General features: G+C 45.0%; 1 protein-coding gene across 3 annotated transcripts in view; it reads right to left on the bottom strand.

Moving 5' to 3' along the window:
• Nucleotides 1-564: 564 nt before the first annotated feature.
• The window catches only part of LOC108496228 (serine/threonine-protein kinase PAK 3-like), an 18,231-nt gene continuing 5,657 nt past the window's right edge, over nt 565-13,138 (bottom strand). For all 3 annotated transcript variants that reach the window (XM_017812749.1, XM_017812750.1, XM_017812748.1), the window contains exons 4-16: nt 12,489-12,614; nt 11,479-11,598; nt 10,859-11,203; nt 10,268-10,435; nt 9,779-9,944; nt 8,195-8,258; nt 7,503-7,551; nt 5,981-6,090; nt 5,233-5,350; nt 4,317-4,416; nt 3,696-3,892; nt 2,058-2,195; nt 565-720 (exon numbers count right to left, since the gene is read on the bottom strand). In XM_017812749.1, the coding sequence (XP_017668238.1) occupies nt 592-720; nt 2,058-2,195; nt 3,696-3,892; nt 4,317-4,416; nt 5,233-5,350; nt 5,981-6,090; nt 7,503-7,551; nt 8,195-8,258; nt 9,779-9,944; nt 10,268-10,435; nt 10,859-11,203; nt 11,479-11,598; nt 12,489-12,614 (1,830 nt within the window). In that variant the 3' untranslated portion in view covers nt 565-591. The remainder of the gene's footprint in view (nt 721-2,057; nt 2,196-3,695; nt 3,893-4,316; nt 4,417-5,232; nt 5,351-5,980; nt 6,091-7,502; nt 7,552-8,194; nt 8,259-9,778; nt 9,945-10,267; nt 10,436-10,858; nt 11,204-11,478; nt 11,599-12,488; nt 12,615-13,138) is intronic.

The raw sequence follows: 13,138 nt of genomic DNA, 5'->3' as shown, positions 1-13,138 counted from the left end.
CTGGCAGAAAATCCAGCCACAGCTGCTGCATGCATGTGAAGAAGACAGACTGCTGCCTTAGAAGATACTCCTGCTTTGAGACTGGAAGGGATCTGTCCTTCTTTCCCTCCTGGACTTTTATTTGGAGGGGAGAAGAGATCTGATCCATTGTAAATACTTATGTCATGGTAGAGATAGGTGTGATCGTGTGTATAATGTATTATAATATTTATTTGTACAGTCATTGTAATATATTCCCTTTCCCCCATTTGGAGTCTGGTGTGTTTTGTCTGGAAAAACCCATCTCACATTAGGATGGGATGTGGGAGGGGGCTAGGACTAGGGAATTAGATTTTTGGGGCTATCTCAAACCATGACACAGGCAGATTTTTAAAAGCAGTATTCCAAAGCCAGTGCAATGTGGAGCTGATGAAGGAAGAAGATCCTTTCCAGTTCCATACCACATGAAAGAACCAATAAATGTGACTTTCCACCTATAAGAAAAAACTGACAATTCACAAGTAATGTGAATTCACATTATTCACAAGATGAAAACAAAGAGAATCTTCCAAATGAGTTGAGATTTCGTGGAGTTTTTATTCTGAGTCCTGCCTAGAGCTGCCACTGAAGAAAATGGTCCTCGACTGGTTGTTGGAGTCTTGTCTCTTCCTTCCACTTCTTCACTGCAGTGATAAGCGGCACGAGGCTGGAGGCAGGCTTGGCTGATTCTACAAATGGATGCTGCCCAAAGGAAAAAAAAAGACCAAAAAAGCAGTGAACCATGACTTTCGAAACTCACAGACTCAAGCAGGACTCCTCTGGTTCCCAGAAAGATGCAGAAATACAACTGAGGGGCCTATTTGCACCTCCATCTTCATGGTGAGGTAGGACCTGCCATCACAGGCCCACTCATCAATTTATCCAGCTGTCTTCAGCTTGCTGGGATTTTTGCCCTGCTGAGACTCTAGGAATGCTGCTTTCTGTCCCAAGGGTTTGTCCTTTCAGGAAACTGCAAAGGCTCATAGAGGTTCCTCTTTTTTAAAGACATGAGCTGTGCTAATTTTCAGAGAGAGAGCAGTGTCTACCTTTCCATCCCCTGCCCCTCCTGTGCTGCCTGGCACGTTCCTTCCCAGCAGGAACAGCCCATTGTCATGTCCTGCAGCTCCTGATCTGCCACAAAACCTGGCAGTAACCCTGTAGCAGTTCTCATCTGCTTGACTGTGCCAGGCAGCAACTGGGGATAGGACAAGTCCTGCTCAGCTGTCTCTGTTTGGGTGGCAGAAACGTCTGAGAATGTGCCAGGAAGGACAAACCAGGGCCCCTCTGAGGCTCTCAGTGAGCTTTCCACAGCCTGTTCCTTCCCACAGCCAAATCAACAAATCCCACTTGACTGGGACTGGTTTCATTGGGTTCCTCCACCACTATTTCAAGCCTCTGTACACAGCACCATTCTACTTCAGCCCTTTTGCCACCAGGTAAAACTCAATGTACTCCCAAAGTACAAAACACGGCCACAGAAATGATCAGAGGGTAGAAAATCTCTCCTCTGATGAAAGGCTGGGAGAATTGGTCTTGTTCAGCCTGGAGAAGAGAAGGTCCTGGGGAGACCTTATTGCCCCCTTTCAATAGTTCAAGGAGGCTTATAAGGAAGTTGGGGACACATTTTTTAGCAGGACAGTTGCAATAGGACATGGAGTAATATTTTTGAATTAAAAGAGTGTCAATTCAGATTAGGTCTAAGGAAGAAATGGTTTACTACAAGTGTGGTGAAACACCAGCACAGGTTGCCCAGAGAGCTGGTAGGTGCCCCATCCCTGGAAATGTTCAAGGTCAGGTAAGACAGGGCTCTGAGCAACCTGATCTACTTGAGGACATCCCTGCTCATTGCAGGGCACTTGGACTATATGGCCTTTACAGGTCCCTTTCAACCCAAACCAGTCTAGGATTCCTCACAGTTCTCATTTGAAAAACACTAAGATGGGAGATCAATATGAGGGGCCCATGATACTTTGGAGTTTAATTAATGAGAGATGCATCCCTCGGGCAGCCATTCCACCTGCAGTCGCTCTGCACTTTACCTGCAGGAGTTCCTCGGCAGACCAGCGCCTGTCCTGGTCTGTCTCCAAGCAGCAGGTCAGAAAGTCACGCAGCCAAGCGGAAACTTGCTTGGGGTTCTTCAGCTTGGGTGCCCCTCCGGTGGCTATCAAGTACTGAGCCTAGAGAAAAAGGAAACACGCGATTCTGCCTGTTTCTTTCATATCCCCATCTGCTCTCCCAGACGCCGTTGTTTATGCTCCACATCTCTGCACTGCTCCCTGGTCCCTTAAGCTACCATAAAACAAAAATCATCATTTTTTTTGTTCTGTTCTTGATAAAAAAAAGTAACTGGAGGAAAAACAAGGAAATACATCAGTGATTCCTTGCGTAAAGAAACAAATGTTTGGAACCTGATGTTCAACACAGAAACGTTACGCTGCCTGCACAAAGGTATTGTGATGAAAATGCCCATTTGGGCAGATAGGAGCCACCTGCAACTGTCTCTCTCAGCAGTCTCCAAATTCCAGATCAGCTTCACTTATGAAGTAATAGAAAAACTTTCCACAGTCTAATCAGAAAAAGGAGTAATTCCATTCCTATGGTAACCCTCTGCTCATTTGGATACTCAATTAATGACGTGCCCATCCCAGAAACTGACCGGCAACAAACAGGAGGTTTTGGCAGGCTTGGACTATGAAAGAAATATGGTCACCAAGTGTTTCAGCAAAACTAGACAAGAAGCAGAACAGACTATATGGCCTTTACTCCATCATCTTCCAGTTTTAGGCAAGCTTTCCAGTGAGAAGAAAGGGAATGCAGTTCATCTTTCAAAACCACTATTTTAGAAACCTCACTGGGTTTGGGTTTCTTTTCTTCTTTTCTGGAAAGATAAGACTAGTTCTGATACGCTTGTGTCATGTTTTCAGGGTCATCTTCATAGACAGAAGAGCTGGAACAACTTAAGACCCAAGGCAAAGTGTTGCCTAAGAATGGGGAGTCTTTGCCTGTGGTAAGGCTTGAAATCAGTATTTGCAGAAGCTGCAAAGGGGCAATAAGCTCATCAATTTGTATAACATACCAAGAAACAGCCAAGGCATACAATTCCAGCTGCAGTCTGTGAAAATGAGATCCTAAATTTATCCAGGCCAACCAGACACATGACACAACAATATACACATGGTTTAGAAGTGTGAAATTTTACAGATCCATAGGATTTGGAAAAGATGCTACAGTTTTGAGGAAAATTGATGTGCTGTGGTTAATAAAGGAAAAAGCAAGCAGAACTGCTTGGTTGTTTGCTTTGCTGGTTGTTTCTTTTTCTTTTAAAACTGAAACTGGGAAGGTTCAACCTGCATTTCAGAGGATAATGATGACACTGCTGAACTCTTCACTGAAAAATTCTTATCATTAGGAGGCAGAGCTCAAAGTGAGTTCAAAAAGCACATGAGAAATGTCAAGCATCACTGAAGGCCAAAATGGCTACAGGCCACTTCTCTTCTGAGGTTCCCCCATTGACATAACCAAAACTACAGCAGCTGCTGATGTGCTCCAAGGACATTTTTAGAAGTGGGTCTTGGTGGAACTAGTTCAAGGTGGTGGGAATGAGACTTTGTCTTATGGCAGACAGAACATGGGACAGATAAGAAAGACATTAGTATCATTAAGTATTTGCACCTTACCAGAACAGATGTTTCATTCTGGTAAGGAACTTCTCCTTCCACCATTTCCAGTCCCACAATGCCAAATGACCATATATCCACTTTGGGACCGTATGGTTTGCTTATCACAACTTCTGGTGCCATCCACCAAGAAGTCCCAATCACTGAGTTTCGATAACTCTGATCAAGGCTGAGCTGAGCAGAGAGGCCAAAATCAGCTGAGGAGAAAAACAAATACTGTGAAAGCCCGCTCAAATTAGGAAAACAAACAAAAGACTTCCCCACTCTAAGTGTGAGAATGCCATGTTGAATCTATCTGGAAAGCACACCATGTTCTGTTTCCTCAGGGTTGTAGCCAAGGAACTATGGAATTGGCCACTTCAAAAACGGCCACATTTCTTAAACTGCCCCCAGCAGTGTCTTTTATTCACCAGAAGTTTTAGATTGTAACTCCCTCCCTCTGGAAGGGGCATACACAAGCCAACATCACTCTTGACACCTTGCAAAGTGCACCTGTGCTCTCAGGCTGCAGCAGGAGTCCATGCACTCCCACAAGCACTACTTTTGGGGAACTGGCAGTCATTCAAAAGCAGCCCCATGCCCCACATCCCTGGAATGCTTCACCTGACCAAGGATACCCACCCAACTTGACAGATCCGTCTGTTCTGATGAGAATGTTTGAACTTTTTATGTCTCTGTGGATCACCCCATTTGAGTGAAGGAAATATAGTCCTTGCAGGCACTGAGAGAGAAAAGAGAAACAGACAGGTAAAAATTAGTGATCTGGTTTCATCACACAAGAAAGAAAACTACTCTAAAAGATTTCCTTTCCAGGAGAAGGGTGAGTAATGGCCGAACACGGTGCTATCAAGAGGAAGAGCTTGCTGATCCAACACCAGTAGAGGAGCAGCTTTCTAAGTGAAGGCATATCAGCTTTTGAAAGAGAAATGGTAATTGTTGTTCAAGGCAAACCCAGCCAGAATGACTGCTGCCGCAATGGATGTGCTCTCCCATCCAGATAAAAAGGGTTTAAGTCCCTCCCTCTGCTATGAAGTGGATCACTTTTGGGTGGGAGGCTGCATGACAAAGATTTTATTGCTGGCCTCCACAGCAGACTTGGAAATAGCACATTAGTCAGTTTCCAGAAGCAAACATCACTTTGGTTGCAATGCTATCTTTTTAAGCTGAGGACTGTGAGAAGTGAGTCTCTATTTCTCTTTGCCCTTAGTTTAAAATTCTGCCACCAGCATGTTTGCTTTTACAGGCAAGGAATGCAGTGCAAACAGGCTTCATGCAAATGTTGCAGAGGTAAAGTGGAGAGGAGCAAATAAAAATAAAAAAGAGAGAGAATACCACAACAACATGTAAGACTATAAGAACAGAGTACAGTGAGGGCAGGGACACTGTCAGGCAGTTCACTTCAGTTGCTCTTTCTCTTCCACATCATAACAGCAACACAGAAACAAAGCTCTGAACATAAAAATCACTCCTGTTCTTACCACCTGTTTAGCAGGACAGTCCTGTCCAAGCCATCGGAAGCCCAAGCAGGATCCCTTACCTCCCGACTGACAGCTGCCATCTGTCCTTCAGACATGCATGTCTCACTGATAACATCATATAAAGTGCCTCCATCCACGTACTCCATGACCAGCCAGAGTTCCTCCTCCACAATGTAGCTGAAAGAACACAACAAGGGCATGGAGATGACTGTGCACAGCTAAACTGCCTTACGGAAAAGGTGACAGTTGATTTTTGTTTCCAGGTCCCTTTTAAACGAAGACAGAATAAAATGAATAGACATTCTGCCTAGGCTGTACAGTGCTTGTAATCTGTGCAGTCTAAATCAGAAAAGCACATCTGTGAAAAAGGAGATGTCTTAGATGGCCAGCAAGGATAAAAGGCAGTTTATTAACAAACAAGATAAAAGAACTGCTACACTATGTATTTCTGGAGACAAGCATCTAGTCTTCCTGGCACCCACAGCAACGGAAAAGAGTGAGAAAAGCCCCAGGGAAATAATTTCTGTGATGGTTTATCAGCATTTAAGACCCTTGAAAAAGACCCAAAACTGCAAAACAGTTGGAGGCAGCTATTGATTTAGTGAGAAAAGGCTGATCCAACTTCTTGAACTATGTGTGCCAAAAATGATTAATGCAGACAAAATGCAATCTCCTCCCATCTGTTGGAGATGAGTAGATAAATAATAATTAATTAATAATTAACAGCTCAATTTTCTGCCAGTAACCAAAGCGTTTTTTTAACCTTGGATGCTTGCAGTATGTAAATAAACATTCAGAACCAGTCACCTGTCCAAATAGTTAACAATGTTGGAATTCCTATTTGTCCTCATGACCTCGATTTCATTAAGAGTTAGTTCCTTGCTGGTTTCTTGAAGACTGATTTTCTTTATGGCCACCTAAAATGACATTGAAAATCATAAACTTAAGAAGTTGGTGGCACGAGACCACAACCAACATGCAGTGAGTGATTTTGGAATGACACAGCCGAGCTCTGTCAAACTGCATTGTGATTAGACATCACAGTAACTGGGAACTGACATTACAATGCCTATTCCTCCACCTGCTTGGGTGTCAGTTGAGGACATGTGGCCATGTTCTGCCTTGTCGACTTGGTAAAAATGGTCTCTCAGCTATCAACCACGAAGCTCTGACCACACTCTCTGCACACACATTCTTCTCAAATGGACTTAGTTTATCAACACTATTGTCATTCACACGTTTTGCAAGCAGGAAGTGAATTTGTTCCTGTGAAAATATATCAAAGTAGCTGGAAATCTTCTGGCAACTCTGTGCGGTTTGATCATTATTTCAGCAACTGCTGCTATTCTGGATTGCACAACAAAGGAAACACATACGCTGTGGGTAAAATGCCATCTAAAAAAGACCATTAATGTTACCCCCAAAAATAAAATTCTAGCACTGCCACACTTCATGAATTTTGATTTTGCTACTCTAAAGAAAATTCCTTAACACACTTTACATTTGCAATTGTTGTGTGGGCTTAAAAAGAATACATGCATTGGTACTCCATGGATAAGCCCTGGGCTACAAGCAGGGCTCAGGGCTTTTAAGACCCCTTGCAGACCTCTCTCTAAGTGCAGTTCCAAGGTGCAACACTGCAGGTGGATAAGGAACTGTCAGTAAGATTCAGATGTATTTGCTGACAGCCAGGAACGAAAATTCAGGAATCTGAAGCTGTAGTTGCAAAGAGCAGTGAGACTGTCTAAGACACCACCTTGTCTGATCTTATTATGAGGATCCCTGTAATGGGCTGCCACTGACAATGGACCTAAACAGGGTGGTACTGCTTAGGAGAAACTGTTGCTCTCAATAAACGTCTTCTCGGTGATCTCTGTGTGTGTCTGTGTGTGTGTGTGTGTGTGTGTGTGTGTGAACCAGCTTCTCTAGGACTGAAATAAAAACCCCAAGCATGAGCTCTCCTTCATTAGGTCTTGCATTGTGCTTTGGAGATGAAAGACATGATGAAAGAAAAAAGTTAAATCCTATCTGTGTCTGAACCTACGATTCAGAGAAATTGGGCCTGGATGATGGCAGTCGCCATCACCTCCTTGATGCATATTTAGCCATTAAGACCAAGCTAGGGCGTCCTTCTCTGAAAGATACCATTCTTTCTGATAGCTGAAAAGGACTAAGTCTGTCTCAAATGCCTTTTGCAGGCTGACACTAGTCTGCACTTCTCTTGCCTTTGCAGTAAAGATCTACTGGTGACCCAAAGCTCCAGCCACAGCTCTCACCAGAGGGGAAAGCATTCAAGAGCTGCAGAATCTGCAGGGGTGTTGACACTTACCTGTCCTCCAGTAGCAGTGTCAAGTGCTTTACAAACAGCTCCAAAAGCCCTAGAAGAAAGGAGAAGCAGTTTAGGCCTTGGAGTGAAAGCCAGCCCAGACAGGAAATCTCTGCTGTAAATGCCTAAAAGCTGCAGGATCCACGAGGGATCTGTCATCAGGCAGATGATTTTCCTCTCAAGTGCATCAACACCAGGTCTATTCATTGAAGCTTTGGGTTTTACTGCCTTGGCTAAATAAGAGAGCTTATTCTGGTTTCAGTTTCTATGTGGTTATAATCCTGAGCACCAAATATTTCCTTCAGCAAAATATTGGAAAGAAATGTTACTGAGAACTGTTATCTGACAGCTATCAGGTGGTAAGTTGCTCTTTTAGGCAATAAAGTTTCTTCTTTCGTAAGCGTTGCCGTATTGAGACATACAAAAATGATTACTGCTAAGAAAATAAGTCAAGAGATGCCATACACTTGAGGGATAGGAGATCATTTGCCTGCTCCTTGTTGCAGGCAAGACACTGCCACCATCATGATGACTTTTGACAATGCCTCGTGACCACAGGTTTAAATTCTGACTAGTACTTAGAGATGGGACAATCTGAACATGTTTGCAGCTTGCCTGACTTCACGCTTGATAGATATTACACCAGCAAAATACCTGGCCCATGGTTTTGTAGAAGTAACTGTGGTTGGACTCACCCACTGCCAATGTTTTCCAATTCAATGTATTTCTGCAAAGGATCTCCCACGCTCACCATTCTCCCTGAAAGAAACAAAATGCAAGTTGCTCACTTTAAAACTGAGATACTGCCTTTCAGGAGGTCCGAAATGCAGCCCCACTGTCTGGAGCTCTGAGCCCTTTGTGAGCAGCTGGGTAACAACAACAACAATAACAAGACTGGCAGCTCCGCAGCACAGAGGGTCTGCACAAAGACTGATTTTATACAGTCCTTTGAAGAGTTACCTTGACAGGAAACTAAGCACATAGAGATATGTTCAGAGGAGGCAGAGATCAGAAGAGAACAGGTGCCAAGGCAAGTAAGTTTGTCATCTACAAATATTAAGGAGAGCTGGAACAACAGCCATCAGGGGCAGGGCAGATATGACAAATGTCAGTAAAGCCTGAGTGAGCCCTGACATCCACTATGAAGAAGCCACAGCCAGATTGAGCCCTGTTACTAGCTGTGGCCCCCATTCAAGACAGAACATTACTGGCTTTGAGATCAGACACAAGGAGGTGCAGATCAATCCACTTTTTGTCTCAATAGGTGATGGTAGACACAGAGTAAGCTGGGCTCTGTTCTGAACTCAACCAGTGATTATCTGAGAACACAGCACTGGCAGCTTGAATTGGTTGTCCTGCAGAATCACAAAGGGCTTGCTGTGTTTTCCTAGAGTCTGTTCCGTGCAGGGGTTGGGGCCAATGCTGAGGATTCTAATAGTCTTAACTGGCTGGGAATCAGCCATGACAGAATGCCATGTATCTGAGGAATATATAGTGGCTGGGCTGGAGGCTCGCTCCTGGGAATGCCTGCAGTGCAGTTTTCACACCACATAGATGTGTCTCTTTGATACATCCTTATAAGCATAAAACTAAGAAATTAAATAGGGATTATAAAAGTATCTTTTTTTTTCCTTTGGGGGTATATGAAAACGCCCCTTCCTCTCTATTTGTGCTGTCATCTGATGTTCTTTCAAAGGAGTTCTCACTGACAAAAATGTAGCATTCTTACAGAAACAAACTATAGAAGTAACAGTGATAGTAATAACAATCATAAAACCCACATCAATAAGATACCTGGCGCAGGAGAGTTCCTTCAGGATGGAGGACAATAAAAACCCGACTCCACGAAAAAAATCCAAACCCAAACCAAACAAAAAAAACCCCAACCAACCAACCAAAAAGCCCACAAACCCACAAAACTCAAATCCAATCAACTTCTGTGAATTTAGGAAGCCAAATATTCTGATCAATTTGGGCACTAGCACACAGGACTCCACTAGGTCACTCACTAGGTCACAGCCTTCTGCTCATCTGGGAACATTTCCCTGCTTTTGCCTTTAGCAGAGAGGGACGCTCAGCCAAATGCAAACCAGTCCAACCTTCCCTCAGAAGCAGTAGAAACACCCAGAGTGTTCTCACTGACTCAAAGCACAACAGTTTCTGTAGGGAGTCCTAAATGCCCCTGTGACACTAAACTGAGGAGGAACATTTGGCACAGCTCATGCTGAGACCTGCACACAAAACACTGCTCCATCAGACAAGAAGTACACAGGACATACTCAGTATGTTCAGGGACGCCTCCTCTACCATGTCTTGCAGAAAAGCTTCCACCTGGCCTGAGCTGAGCCAACTGCTTGTTGTCAAGTTTTCAGGCTGGGGAGTGGAGGCTTCCTTAGAGGGGGCTGCTGCAGCCACGGGTTCGCTGGCAGGTTCGCCTCTGTAGATCTGGAACAAGCAATTGGTTTGTGTCAGAAAGGTGGCTGGCAGAGATTGCCCTGAGATCACATTTCAAATGATAGCCCTTAGGAAGATGCTGTAGGCCACATCCAGGACTCTTAAACTGGATTTTTTTTGATGTCCACTTCTCAAACTGAATTGGAAAAAACAAAAGGCTGGTTCTACATGAGTTAACGGACAGTTTCATATTCCATTTTAGCAGCTTTTCTAAAAGATGACTGCAACAATGACTGCTCCACTTCCTCCCAAGAATTCTTTTCCCCCTCCAAGCGCTGCAGACACACTTGCAGTTCCTTGTTCTAATGTTCTACCTCCTCATCTTGAGTCTTCTTTTCCTCCATCATCTTCTGTAAGTGCTCAACCTCCAGCACCTCCTCCCTTGGCCGTTCCTGTCCGTTCCTCTGACCTTGCTGAGCTCTGTTGCCAATCACTTGCTGGGACAGTTTGGGGGCTGCCAGATGAGACGCCAACTCTTCCACCTCAAGTCAAACAGAACAAAGCAGTCAGAGACTACAGCTTCTCACTGTCAGCCATAAACTGTGAGGAAAGGGAAAGCACACGAGACAACCAGATTCCCAATGGATACAGACAACTTGTTCCATAGGTGGGTCAGCATGTTCACCTGAAGAAACACCTCAAAAAACAAGGCTAGTGGGAACAGGCCAGCAGAAATCCATTGGGATTATTGCTGGACAAAAGGCCAAAGGATGAGCCCAGCTGTCCAGGGTGACAGCTAAGAATCAGTGGACCAGTAAATCTCCTTCAGATCAGCTGTGAGAGAGACCACAGCATGAAGGCAGTCAGAGTGATTACCCCCATCAGCCGCTTCTCTGCAATGGAAAGGCAAGAAGGTGGGAGGACACCTCTTTGGTGACTGGAGTGGCTACCGTTGTTTCACTCACCAGCTTTCGTAAAGTCTCCTTCTGCTGCAGTAGGAGATTCACATCCTCTTGGATATTTTTCATTTCTTCCTCGTGCCTTTCTCCCATGGCCTTGATCTCACTCCAAGCTCTCTGCAGTTCTGCTTGCAGCTTTTCCCTGCTGTTCTGTAAGCAGAGGGGGAGAGAAAGTCTCTTGACTGGAGTTCCTGCCACTGTTTCCCTCATCTCGTTTTGCAGATCCCCGCTCTGCTGAAATAGATTCATTTCATCTTGGATGCTTTTTGTTTCTTCCTCATGTCTCTCCTCAGCTGCCTTGGTCTTCCTCTGAGCTTCAGGCAGCTGTGCTTGCGGTTTTGTCTTGATGTTCTGTAAACAAAAATGGAGAGAAGGTTACTGGGACCTGCCATCAGGCTCAAGTTTTTCCTATTTCAGTCTCAAAATTACATTAATTCAGCCACTTCTCTCTGTTTCTCCATGCAGCTCTGCTTCCATTGTAACCCTCCCTTCCTTGTGCTGATCACTGGAGATTACAAGGCTCTGTGCTTTCAATGCCCATGGTAGCTCTTACTTCCTCAGGCCCAAGACCTATGTTTTATGATCTTGTTATTGCCCTTCACTGTTACCTAGCTAGTCAGGTTTACCTGCCCATTCTCTCTCTGCTCTTCCTCTTGCTGCTCTAGCTGCTGTTGGGTTTGAAACAGCTCTCCCTGAGTCTGCATGTCTAACAAAGCAATCTTCCCATGGTCTTCTTCTGGCAGGACCTGCACAAAAACGAAGAGAAGCAGGTTTAAACTTCCCATACAACATTTGTATGACAAGACTCAAAGTCTGATGTGCTCATGCATTCCCAAAGCACTGTGCTGCTGCTCTCCTGGGTCATTATCTGCCTATGGAGAGGCACAGATTCCTAAGTGAGATGGGCAGTACAAACACGGTCCGTCTGTAACTGAATCTCCAACAAACTCTTAGGCAGCTAACAGGAGATGTGTGGCTTTTCTCAATTGCCCACCCTCACTGAGCCCCATTAACTTATTGGCTTACTCACCCTCAGGATGCAAATGAAGGAAGACATGTTGTGTAATGCATGTATAAGAAAAGTCACCAAACCCCACCTAGAGTGGGTGATTGTTCCACCTCTTAGGATGGCCCAAAATTTAGGGTATAAAAAGGGGGCTTTAGGGGTGGAAAAGGCTAGAGGAGGAAAACACCTATGGGGGGAAAAAACTGCCATCTCTGGAGGAAAACATCTCCGTTTGCCCCGGATCAGTTGAGGAATTGTGTCTCTCCTCCCCTCCTGAAGGGATGCCTGAATAGAATCAGGAAGCATTTCCCTTTTCTGGTCTGTTCAGCTGAGTTCACCTCAGTATTTCAAGCTTTAGGGAGCAGCCATTTGGAACTATGTTCCACCCCTTCTCAGACCGACCTTCTCTCTACACTGCAGAGCAGTGTAGGATTCTGCCCACCAAACCTGGGTCATAGCAAAGTTAAGCACGGAGTCTAATTGTGCCTGCTGCTAATTAGTCTGTGGAGAGGGGCAGGTCCCTCCAGGACACAGTGACACCTACGTGCCACGAACAGCAAGTGCTGTCTGGTCAGAAACTTGCAACTCTGCCTTGCACCAAAGACAGTGCCAACCAAAGCTGGTGCTTACTGATTCAGGTTGTCCAGGCTGTGGTGATGCAGCAACAGACGGAGGGTTGTTGGAATTTTCCTCCTCTTTGGCCTCTTCTCCAGGAACCGAGGGAGACCGCACAACTTCTAATGCTGGTTTTGCACTCTGCAGACATAAAATAGCTTGAGGGATCAGGAGTAAATTCATTTATACCTTATTTATATCCAGCTCTATACCCGGGTATATATGACCTGTTCATTTAGCTACTTAGACAGCCTGTGCAGAGGGGAGGGTCCCTTGAGGGCACAGTGCCACCTACATATCCTGCAAGGCCGAGAGCTTTGTCTTTGGAACACTCTCTCCTCTGGGGACAGGAGGACTGCACACAAGGCACAATGCCACTCACCTTTACACTGGTAGCACTTAAAGACAAAATGCTACCTCTTATCTTGGGATTCTTGGAATCCCCAGACAGATTTATGGCCCCTGTCAGAAACCCAGGAAACTGATGCCTGAACATGGAAGTCCAAAGCCCATTCTCCAGCTGTCAGAGGCTGGAGTGAGTCACTGTCTCACTGCAGGACTCCATCTCTCAGCATCTTCAGCCAAGAATGGCAAGTGCTGTCTGGTCAGAAACTTGCAACACTGCCTTGCACCAAAGACAGTGCCAACCAAAGCTGGTGCTTACT

This window comes from Lepidothrix coronata, unplaced genomic scaffold (genome assembly GCF_001604755.1).
Source record: "Lepidothrix coronata isolate B3197 unplaced genomic scaffold, Lepidothrix_coronata-1.0 Scaffold37, whole genome shotgun sequence".
Taxonomy (NCBI): domain Eukaryota; kingdom Metazoa; phylum Chordata; class Aves; order Passeriformes; family Pipridae; genus Lepidothrix; species Lepidothrix coronata.
Note: the sequence above shows the minus strand (reverse complement) of the source record. Positions and strands in the feature narration are given on the sequence as shown.